The following is a 12,695-nucleotide window of genomic DNA, read 5'->3' on the forward strand; positions in this document are numbered from 1 at the left end:
AAAATTTTCCTTAAAAAAATCATTGTTTCTGAAAAAAGGTGGACCACCGGCGGTTCTTGAAATTAAGGGCACGAAAATCATTTGGATTGTTTCTTTTCTTTTTCCAATAAATGGGTCGACCTATTTAACCGTGATTAAATTAATCCTTTCATGAATTTTAACAAACCATATTATTTCAAAAAAAAAAAAGTTCCGACAACAAAACTTCTTCGTCCACCCTGTCCTATTTTTCCATGTAACCTTTTACCTTATGCGCATATGCCTTAACTTTGCCGCAACCTGAAATTTCGCTGAGAAATTGAATCGCAAATTCTCCTTCCGTCTTTGAGCTTTTTCTCCGTTGTTTCTGACCGGTGTCCGAGGGCATCATCGATCGCCGCCCGTCTTCAAGTTTCTAAAGGCGCAGCAGTTGCTGTGCTCTGCAGCGGCGACCCACCGGCGACGAATTTCTTGGGAATTCCGGTTCTCAGTTCGATCGGGGGTGTACCTGGTCATGGCATCTACCAGGTACAAGAGTTGATTCTCAATCTGATATGGGTAATCGAGTCTGAGAGATGTGATCGAGGCGCATGTGAAATTCGTCTCTGGTTAGAGCTTTATCAGTGTTTCGAATGTGCATTGAGCCTGTAGCTATAACCTGATAGTGATTTTTGGCCTTGGACGTGAGGGGAGGTTCATTACTCGAAGTGCATGCCGCCACTTATTCGATGAAATGTCTGAGTGAAATCGGAATGCATGTTCTCTGAAGGAAACAAGCGCAACAGGGCATGTGTTGATGTGATTTGTGTGAGATACTCAGATTCTTTAAATAGTAAACCTGATATAGATGCACATCGGGGTAGCTGAAAGTCTTACTGATCCTTTTCCATTCTGATTTTCTATCTCGCTTGTCGGATTCTACTTTGAATTTAGCATCGAGGGAAGATGGGCAGCGCTCCCAGAAGACTTGTTACAACGATGCTCCCAGCGCCTTTGTCTGAAGAATTTATCGGCAATCCGAGCAGTGTGCCGCTCGTGGCAATCTGCTGATGTCAAAGAGAGGAGCGACATCCCATGGTTGATGCTCATGGACAAAGATGGGATGCTGTGGCGTGAGTTTTTCTGCCTCTCATGTCAGCAGGTTCACAAAAAGCTCTTGCCAGAAATGAGGGCGAACAGATATTTGTCTTCACGAGGTTGGGTGTTGATGATCAGCAGAGACGGGGAATTCCGTATGCTAGAGAATCCCATGTTGCGTTACCGTCATATTATTGAGCTTCCCAATTGGAATAAGTTCCCCAACATCAAAGCTCCGTCTCCCTTTTATGTTGAATTCATCAGTAAGTTCGTCCTATCTGATTGCACTGCTACATCTCCAGATTACAAGGTCATGGTCATCTATCACATTGGACAGTTAGCGCTTTGGAAACCCGGCAAAGAGGAGTGGACCGCAGTGAACTCCCCCACAGATGAAAAAATTTACGATGTCATATATTATAAGGGGTCCTTTGTTGCTGTCGATTTTAAGGATAGGATATTAAGGTGCAATGTGGATGGACCAACTCCATTTGTGGCTCAAGTAGTTTTCCAGGTGCCGCGAAGACTCCAAGAATTCGAGCATGAGTATCCCCCGGGATCCCTTTGGTATGTGAATCAAGTGTATCTAGTGCAATCAACAACGGGATCTCTGTTGTTTGTGTCACTACAGGAAGGACTACAGGAAGGACTAGCATCTACCATAACCTTTCGATTCCATGTTCTCGAGATTGACCTGGATACTCAAATGTGGACAGAAGTTGAGAACTTGGAGAACACGTCCCTCTTCTTGGGCCACAATTCTTCCTTCTCTTTGGACGTCGATGAAGATCATCTCATCAAGCCAAATTGTATTTATTTTACTTACTCTTGTCTCTCATCGTTCCAGTTTACTGAAGACAGAGGAGACAAAGGCATGGGAATATACCACCTCGAAGATGGTACGGTCGAGCTGCATGTCGAGGGGAAATCTTCTCCTCCGCTTTGGATCGAACCATGCTTTTAAGCCATAGCTAAAAAGTTTGGCTTGTTGTCAATGATGAAGTGAGCAGATTATTGGAATGACAAGCGATAGGTACACGGTTAGTCCAAAAAGTTAGCAATTCATTTTAAATATTTGAAATTGTTAGGTCATTGGATTTTGCTTTTAATGCTGCGAATTTTACACTTAATATTGGCGATATTTTTGTATTAGCTGTCTGGATGTCTGTTCTACACAAGAACAAAATAGAGTTAAGGCAAACATAGGGTTTGAACTTTGAACAAGGAAAAAAATGAAGGGTTGAAAATAATATTGATTCCTTAACTGGGGTTAACTATTCTTCTTTTTATTTATTTATTTATTCATTAGGCCTTACATTAAATCCACAGACCAAAAAGAATTCTGCAATAACCTCGCTCGCATGAAAGGGGGATATTCAACTGTATTATCCGAATCTCTACACTAAACATTTCAAGTGACATACATTTTCTAGTAAACAATGAAAAGCAAATCATTATGGCCAGTGAAATTAGTAAATATCATGTTGTTAATAAGGATCTCGCCAATCTTGAATGATTAATTGCAATGTTTATATATTTGATTCGATAAACATTTTGTGTTTCGATTCTTTTCGTATAGCTAAGTTCTAGCTGTGAAGTGTAAATTTCCAAGAATTTGTTAAGGCTTCCTCCACAAATTGGACTGTAACCACGAACACAGGTTAGGGCGTCTAAGTTGATTGCCCGGATTGGCCGTTAGATGCTCAAGTCAAAGTTTGAAGATGGTGGAAACTAATGAAGTTTAGATAGGGGTAAAAAGTTCTTGCCCGTTGGGTGAGGATTGACAGATGATGACCAAACTATAAGTTCCGAAAACAAAACGTCTTTGTTCAACCCATCCTATTTTTCAAAATACAAAAGAATATTTCAAATATTATTACAAATTATCTACATTAGTGTTGACTGTGCCATGTAAGACAAACAACATTCACATTAGTGATTTCTAGCTAAATTTGGCCGAATGGATTCAATTGATAAAACTAAAAAGTTTAAAACTGAATTGACAAAAGTGTAATATTACGTTAACGATTTTTTGGACAATTAATGAAAAAATTCAATTACAAGGATATGTTATGTACTACGTACCATTGTAGCAACACAAATTAAGAAAAATTAATAAGGTCTTTTAAATTTTAATACTCCATACTTGATATTGCAACTTTAAAATTTTCCTAAATTAAATCTTGCCGCCATACAACAAACCATGGCCAAATTTACTTTACAGTTATTGGGAAAAGAAAAAGAAAAAGGGACTTGCTTCCGAATCAATTCATACACCGCCCATCTACAAAAGATAAACCCATTTGAAACTTTTCAATAGTTATTTCAAAAATAAATAAAAAAATTTCCTTAAAAATCATTGGTTCTAAAAAAGGCGGACCACCGGCAATTCTTAATATCATAGCACCAAAACAATTTGGATTCTTTCTTTCCTTTTTCCAATAAATGTGCCAACCTATTTAATCGTGACCAAATTAATCCTTTCATGAATTTTAACAAACCATATTCTTTCAACAAAGTAAAAAAGTTCCGAAACCAAAACGTCTTTGTTCAACCCGTCCTATTTTTCCATGTAACCTTTACCTTATGCGCACATGCCTTTATAACTTTTCCGACGCATGAAATTTTGCCGGCAAATTGAATCCGAATTTTGAGATATGTGTAAAAATAAATAAATAAATAATCAGTGGGGCAATTAAAAAAAATGATGGACGGATAACAAGTAACCGCCGTAGAAAAGGCCTCAATCTGATTGGGCCTGTTCCGTTGATCCAGATAACTGTGGCCGAAGCCCATAAATATTGATCTAATTTGGCCCATTCAGTTTGGGCTCCAAACTCAGCCCATCAGTTTGGCCAGTAAAACAAGTGGAGCCCATCCTCCATCCCCTTGTTATTTCGCTCTCTCTGGAACGACAGACGAACACCCAAGGGACGACGCCCGCGACCAAGAAACCCGCCGTCGGCTGGCCGGTCACCGGCGTTCGCCGACGACCGCCTTCCACCATTCGTACACATCCGTCAAAGAAGCGAGAGCCGAAAGAATCTTTTGGATTCCGTCTTTGAGCTTTTTCTCCGTTGATTCTGAAGGGTGTCCGGGGCATCATCGATCACCGCCCGTCTTCAAGTTTCTAAAGGCGCAGCGGTTGCAGTGCTCTGCAGCGTCGACCCACCGGCGACGAATTTCTTTGGAATTCCGGTTCCCAGTTCGATCGGGGGTGCTCCTGGTCATGGCATCTACCAGGTACGAGAGTAGATTCTCAATTTTAATATGGGTAATCGAGTCTGAGAAATGTGGTCGAGGCCCATGTGAAATTCGTCTCTGGTTAGAGCTTCATCAGTGTTTCGAATGTGCATTGAGCCTGTCGTGATGATCTGATAGTGATTCTTGGCCTTTTACGTGAGCGGAAGTCCATTACTCGAAGTGCATGCCACTTATTCGATGAAATGTCTGAGTGAAAGCATAATGCATGTCCTCTGAAGGCTTGTGTTAATGTGATTTGGTGGAAATTGATGTGAAATTCGTCTCTGGTTAAAGCTTTATCAATGTCTCGAATGTGCATTGAAGCTGTAGTCATGACCTGATAGTGACTCTTGGCCTTATATGTGAGCGGAAGTTCATTACTCAAAGTGCATGCCGCTTATTCGATGAAATGTCTGAGTGAAGTCAGAATGCATCTTCTCTGAAGGAAACAAGTTCAAGAAGGCATGTGTTGATGTGATTTGTGTGAGATAAGCAGATTCTTTAAATATTAAACCTGATTTAATTGCACAATGAGGTAGCTGAAAGTCTTCCTGATCCTTTTCCATTCTGATTTTCTATCTCCCTTGTCGGATTCTGCTTTGAACTTAGTATGACAGAAAACTGGGCAGAGCTCCCACAAGAGTTGTTACAACTATGTTCCCAGCACCTTTGTCTGAAGAATTTATCGGCGTTCTGAGCAGTGTGCCGTTCGTGGCAATCTGCTGCTGTCAAAGAGTGGAGCAATGTCCCATGGTTGATGCTCACAGACCAAAAGGGGATGCCATGGTGTGAGTTTTTCTGCCTCTCATGTCAGCAAGTTCACAGAAAGCTGTCGCCAGAAGTGATGGCGAATGGATATTTCTCTTCGCGAGGTTGGGTGTTGACAACCAGCAGAGACGGGGAATTCCACATGCTAAAGAATCCCATGTCATGTTACAATCATATTATTAAGCTTCCCAATTGGAATAAGTTCCCCAACATCGAAGATTTGCCTTTCTTTGATGTTGAATTCATCTGTAAGTTTTCCTATCTGATAGCCCTACTACATCTCCAGATTACAAGGTCATGGTCATCTATGACACTAGACAGTTAGGGCTTTGGAAACCCGGCAAAGAGGAGTGGACAGCAGTGAACTCCCTCACAGAACAATTTTACGATGTCATATATTATAAGGGGTCCTTTGTTGCTGTTGATTTTGAGGATAGGATATTGAGGTGCGACGTGGATGGACCAACTCCGTTTGAGGCTCAAGTAGTTTTCCAGATGCCGCAAAGACTCCCAGAATTCAAGCATGAGTATCCCCCAGGATCCTTTTGGTATGTGAATCAAGTGTTTCTAGTGCAATCAACGACGGGATCTCTGTTGTTTGTGTCACTAGAGGAACAACTAGCATCTACCATAACCTTTCGATTCCGTGTTCTCGAGATTGACTTGGATACTCAAATGTGCACAGAAGTCGAGAACTTGGAGAACACGTCCCTCTTCTTGGGCCACAATTCTTCCTTCTCTTTGGAAGTCGATGAAGATCATCTCATCAAGCCGAATTGTATTTATTTTACTTACGTTCGTCGCTCATCGTCCCAGTTTTTTGAAGATGGAGGAGACACAGGCATGGGAATATACCACCTCGAAGATGGTACGGTCGAGCTGCATGTCGAGGGGAAATCTTCTCCTTTGCTTTGGATCGAACCATGCTTTTAAGCCATAGCTAAAAGGTTTGGCTTGTTAACACTGATGAAGTAAGCAGATTAGTGAAGTGACAAGATAGATCCACGGTTTGTGCAGAAAGTTAGCAATTCTTTTTATGAATTAGAAATTGTTAGGTCATTGGAAGTAAAATTGTACTGAAATCTGAATTTGTGCTTTCGATACTTCGAATTTTACATCTAGTGATGACGTCTGGGTGTTTTCTTTCTATTGTTTTATCTCTTCTGCTGCCTTACATGATATATCGTGTTGGTTCTAACAAAAAACAAAATCGAGTGAAGGCAAAACATAGCGTTTGAACGTTGAACAGGGAAAAACAATGGAGAGTCGAAAATATATTGACTCATTAAGTGTGGTTAACTATTTTCTTCTCTTTTATACATTAGCGCCTTATATTTTCGAGTGAACAATAAAAAGAATCCTACAAGAACCTTGGTCGCATGAAAGAGGGGAATAATTTAACTGTATTTTCTGAATTTCTACACTACACATTTCAAGTGACATATATTTTCGAGTAAACAATGAAAAGCAAATCACTATGGACAGTGAAATTAGTAAATATCGATGTTGTCAATAAGCATCTCGCCAATCTCGAATGATTAATTGTAATATTTATATATTTGATTCGATGAGAATTTTGTGTTTCGATGCTTTTCGTATAAGCTAAGTTCTAGCTGTTAAGTGTAAATAGATCTGTGAAGGCTTCCTTCACCAATTGGAGTTGCAACCATGAACGTAGGTTAGGGGATCCGAGGTGATTGCCTGGATTGGCCCTCGGATGCTTAAGTTGTAGTTTGGAGGATGGCGGAAACTTATGAAGCTATAGGGGTAAAGAGTTCTTGTCCGTCAGGTGAGGATCGATAGATGATGACCAAACTGTAAGCAAGTACCAAGGTCTCTAATACCTAAAACACAAAATTTGGTGTTCTTAAGGTTATATATTGATGGAGTATTGCATTTTAAAGAATGATAATTCTCCCATTTCTTGAGATCATGGGCAAGGTGCAATGATAAAGGTTTTAGAAAATCTGACTAAGAGATTGCGTTCTAATTGCTCAAGAAGCACGTCAGACCCTTTACTACTTAACACTATGTAGATGTTAAAATCGTGCACCTGCAGTAAATTATGTGAATCTCGTTACCTAAACAGCACTTGCCCTGTCTCCTTCCCCTTTCCCTCCCTATCGGTGAAATCGGAAGGGGCTACAGGTTCAGTTTTTAGATTTATTCCTGAGATCGAGCTTTTGACGCTTCTTTTGCATCTTAAAGAGCCCCACTAGAGTTGCCCATTCCCAAACCTCGCAACAGATTTAAACAAAGCATAAATCTCTAATTGATAAATCTTCAAGAACCTAACTATAGTTGCACATTTCCAACCTCGCAATAGATCTGAACGAAAGTTAAACATCTAATTTATAAATCTTCAGCAGACCTGAACAAAACTTAAATCTCTAATTCATAAATCTTCAAGAGCCGCACTATAGTTGCACCTTCCCACCTTTTTAGCAATAGCTTGGTTTATATAATCAAAATGAAATGTTAACACGTATCTCTTATTCATCCACAAAGGCATCACGTTTAGCGCAAACTCGTTCACATCATTAGAAGAATCAACACCAACACAGTAAAGGGGGTAAAGTTGATGTGAATCGTTGCGGAAAGATTATTCTACGAAGGTGGATGGTGCGAATTGCAAACCTCGACCTCCAATCAAACCTATGATTGACAACCTTGGTATGAACGTGATCTATTGACGAACACATGTCAACCAACCAATGTTATAGACGCCACGAGCGAAAGAATTCACTATCTCGCTCGATAAGTCGAATCGACCGCTACAAGAGAATCTTGATTAGGTCAAGTCCTCAAAAGAACAGTAAAAGAGAACCTTTCAATTCTTTTCCTCAAAATTATATTCGTCCCCCAAAGAAATTCAATCAGTCTTATATATAGGCCTTCTAGCCGCCACACAAACCCTAAAACCAACCTAGAGATATAATGCATCATATTCTAGAATATTCCTAAACAAGAATATATATATATATATATATATGTATATGTATATGTATATATATTTGACTTGGTCAAATATTTGGTGACCAGATAATCAAATTGCGCCAAGATTTCCAAGATTCTTCAAGATTTGATCCAAGGTTATTTCCACGCCAAAGATCACGAACCATGATGCCAATAGCTTGCCTAAATTGCTTGGCCCGCGCTCGAGTAATTGAACCAATAAGAATAAACAATGGGTCCCTATCACCTCCTCCTCGATATGGCTCGATGTCCACATCATTCCCTCCCCCATGCAAAGGATTTCCCCTCAAATCATCACTGGCATCGAAAAGAGTCAAGTAAAAAACATTAAATGTGGCACTAATGTCATACTTACTTGGAAGATCAAGCTTGTAGGCATTATTGTTAACTCTTTCCAACACCATGAATTGTCCATCTCCTTGCGGTAATAACTTAAAATGTCGCCAATCTTCCCAAGATTTTATGTTCCTTTTAATAATAGCATGCAACAATACCCCTAAAGTTCTATTAACTACCTTGGTTGGACCATTGGTCTATGGATGACAAGTAGTAGAAAATAACAACCGTCTTCCTAATTTTTTCCACAATGTTTTCCATAAGTAGCTAAGAAATTTAGAATCTTGATTTGAAATAATCGATCTAGGCATGCCATGCAAACGTACAACCTCCCTAAAGAACAAATCAACAACATGAGATGCATCATTGGTTTTATGACAAGGTATAAAATGAGCCATCTTTGAAAACCGATCAATAACCACATAAATAGAATTTCTACCATACTTAGACCTAGGCAATCCTAACACAAAATCCAAAGAAATATCAGTCCAAGGATGTGTTGGAATAGGTAATGGCATATATAAGCCATGCGGTTTAGTTGTAGACTTAGATTGTTTACGAGCAATGCATCTGTCACAGACACGTGTGACATCTCTCTTCATATATGGCCAATAAAAATATTCATGCAACACTTCATAAGTCTTATTAATACCAAAATGTCCCATTAAACCACCACTATGCACTTATCGCACCAACAATTCACGTGAAGAACACTTAGGCAAACATAGTTTGTTTTCACAGAAAAGATAACCTTCATGCCTATAGAATTTATCAAATGCAGCGTGTTCACATGCTTCATGCACTCTCCCAAAGTCATCATCATCAGTATATAAGCCCTTGATATGCTCAAAACCTAAAAACTTTGCTTCTAAGGTAATTAGAATCGCATACCTTCAAGAAAGTGCACCGGCTACCACATTCTCCTTACCTTTCTTGTACTTGATCACATATGGAAAAGTCTCGATGAACTCCATCCATTTGGCATGTATTTTATTCAACTTTTGCTGCCATTTCAAGTACTTCAAGGTCTCGTGGTCAATGTGGATTACAAACTCCTTCAGCCATAAATAATGTTGCCAAGTCTCCAAAGCTCGCACTAAAGTATATATCTCCTTATCATATGTAGGATAATTCAATGTTGCTCCACTCAATTTTTCGCTAAAATAAGCTATGGGACACTCTCCTTGCATCAACACGGCTCTAATTCCTATACCATAAGCATCACACTCTATCTCAAAAGTAGTACTGAAATTTGGCAAAGATTACAAAGGAGCATTAGTCAACTTATCTTTTAGCAGATTAAATGCTTTCTCTTGCTTTTCTCCCCACGTGAAACCCACGTGCTTCTTGATAACCTTAGTTAAAGGGGCGGAAATGGTGTTGAAATTTCTCACAAATCGCTGATAAAAACTCACCAATCCTTGAAAGCTACGCACGTCTCCTATGGACTTAGGCGTTGGCCATTCACGGATTGCTTTGACCTTTTCTTCACCAACCCGTATACCATTAGCACTAACAACAAATCCTAGAAATACTAATTTGTTGGTAACAAAAGAGCACTTCTTTAGATTAGCGTATAATTGCTTGGCCCTTAAAACCTGCAAGACAGCTCGCACATGCTCAATATGGTCATTAGGACTTCGGCTATATATCAAGATGTCATCGAAATAGACAACCACAAATCGACCAATAAAAGCACGCAAAACATGATTCATAAGTCGCATAAACGTGCTTGGTGCATTAGTTAATCCAAATGGCATGACTAACCACTCATATAATCCATACTTGGTCTTAAATGCAGTTTTCCATTCATCACCTTCTTTCATCCTAATTTGATGATAGCCACTTTTCAAATCGATCTTAGTGAAAATGCAAGAACCATGCAACTCATCTGACATGTCATCTAACCTAGGAATAGGATGTCGATACTTTATCGTAATGTTAGTGATTGCTTGGCAATCAACACACATTCGCCAAGTTCCGTCCTTCTTTGGCACCAACAAAACAAGGACAACGCACAGGCTAAAACTCTCTCTCACATACCCCCGTTCCAATAGTTTGCTAACTTGCCACTGAAGTTCCTTTGTCTCATTGGGATTGCTTCGATATGCGGGTTGATTAGGTAATGGCGCATCAGGAATCAAGTCAATTTGATGTTCTATGCCTCGAATCGGTGGTATCCCTTCTGGAAGTTTATCAGAAAAGACATCTTCAAATTCCTGCAATAATGACACAATAAAACTAGGCAAACTTGGGCCAAGATCGTTAGTAGAAAACAAAACCTCCTTGTACATAAGTACAATCATTGGTCGGTCTAGAACTAAAGCTCTCCTCACTTCACTCGATTTTGCATAAAAATTATTTTGTCTCTTTTCTTTCCTCTCTTCTTTTCTCTCGGTTTTTACCACAATCTTTCTCTTGGCCTATCCTTTTCCTTGCATCTTAGACACACCACGCAAGCCCTCGGATTTCTCACATTTTCTCTCTCTCTCTCTCTCGACTTCTCGTTGTAACTTTAATTGATCTTGATACACCTCACGAGGTGTCATTGGTACTAAGATATAAGTCTTTTGATTCATCACCAATGAATAACGATTAGTATACCCATCATGATGTACATTTCGATCATATTGCCATGGTCTTCCAAGTAAGATATGACCTGCTTGCATAGGTACAACATCACACTCTACCTCGTCCTTGTATCTCCCTATCTCAAATGAAATTCGAACTTACTTCGATACTTTCACCTCACCACTATCATTTAACCATTGAAGTCTATAAGGCCGAGGGTGCTTTGTCGTTTTCAAACCCAATTTATCCACCATAGTACAATTTGCCACATTCACACAACTACCTCCATCAATTATCATACTATAGATCTTACCTTTCATCACACATCTTGTATGAAACAAGTTATCTCTTTGTTGGTGATGCTCCTCCTCCTTTACTTGCACACTCAGAGAACGCCTAACCACCAATAAGTCTCCTTTTATAGCCACTTCTCCATCACTACAATCTTCCAATGGTGGCATCTCATCATCCTCTTCTTCCCTTTCACTTTCGGACTCAATAACACCATGTCCAATCATAATCATCACCCTCTTATTAGGGCATTGATTCGCCATATGACCCCTGCCCAAACACTTAAAACATTTAATCTCACGAGTTCTAGTGTTAGGGTTTTCGGTTTTACCTAAAGCCGAATTCATTCCAACTTTACCGTCCCTCTCCTTCTCCTTTGAGGTTTTGGCTTTGATGTTGTTTCCTCTCCAATTTGGCTTCTCATCTCTCTTCCAATTGGATCTCCCATTCTGATTTGAACCTCCTCCATTCTTGTGGTTTCGGTCCAACTTCAATTGCCGCTCAACTTTGATGGCTTTGTCTACAAATTCCTCCAATTTAACATAGTGTTGCAGCTTCACCACCCTTACTATGTCTTGGCTCAAACCACTCAAAAATCTTGACATTGCGGCCTCACGGTCCTCCACCACATTAGCACATATCATGGCAATCTCCATTTCCTTGTGATACTCTTCCATGCTCTTATTGCCTTGTGTGAGATTTTGTAACTTTTGAAATAAATCTCGATGGTAATGACTTGGTACAAAACACCTCCTCATCACTGCTTTCATCTCATCCCATGTCTCTATCGGTCTTTCACCATAGCGTCTCCTACTAGTCACAAGTTGATCCCACCAAATTATAGCATAATCAGTAAATTCAACAGATGCAATTTTTACCTCTTTGAGTTCGAAGTATCGTTGACAATCAAATACCATCTCCATGCGTTTCTCCCATTCTAGATACGCATCAGGATCATTCTTCCCTTGGAAAGAAGGAATTTTCATCTTGATATTGCCAAGTTCATTATCTTCTCGGTGTCTAAACCCTCGGGCTCCATTCCACCTTCCAAATCGAGCATCTTGATCATCCACGATGTTGGTCTCATCATCATCATAATGCCGCTGCCTTCTAGGTTGTGTTCTAGAGGCGTCTCGCTAATGTTGTGGCCTTCCTCGGGGTAGATTTCGGTCACCATCAACCCTCATGCCATTCCCCATCATTCGGCCACTAAGCTCCTCCACGACGGCCCTCAATTGTTGGATACTTTCCACGAGCGCTTCATCCCTTCGTATGGAGTCAATCTCCCTTTGATTCACGCTTTCTTCGGGCGACATATTTTAGACCTGTAAGTAAACGTTAGTCACAAAAATCCTCACCAATCGCTCCCTCACGTGTTTCTCTCAAGGTGTTTGTCACTCCCCTCGTGTTTAACTCAAGTCTAGGCTTTTTCCACCCTCAATTAAGCTTACACA

General features: G+C 40.0%; 1 protein-coding gene across 2 annotated transcripts in view; it reads left to right on the forward strand.

Moving 5' to 3' along the window:
• The first annotated feature begins 220 nt into the window (after positions 1 to 220).
• Positions 221 to 12,695, forward strand: part of LOC104414498 (F-box/kelch-repeat protein At1g57790) — a 31,553-nt gene continuing 19,078 nt past the window's right edge. Inside the window, exons 1-3 of one of the 2 annotated variants that reach the window (XR_005545945.1) lie at positions 230 to 507; positions 913 to 2,144; positions 6,123 to 6,216. Coding sequence is in view for 1 of the 2 variants with exons in the window: in XM_018861038.2 (XP_018716583.2) it covers positions 494 to 507 (14 nt within the window). In the remaining variant the exon portion in view is untranslated. Of the gene's footprint in view, positions 508 to 912; positions 2,145 to 6,122; positions 6,217 to 12,695 lie in introns of those variants that run through there. The other variant, XM_018861038.2, reaches the window with a different exon arrangement.

The sequence above is a fragment of the Eucalyptus grandis genome, chromosome 8, assembly GCF_016545825.1.
Source record: "Eucalyptus grandis isolate ANBG69807.140 chromosome 8, ASM1654582v1, whole genome shotgun sequence".
Taxonomy (NCBI): Eukaryota; Viridiplantae; Streptophyta; class Magnoliopsida; order Myrtales; family Myrtaceae; genus Eucalyptus; species Eucalyptus grandis.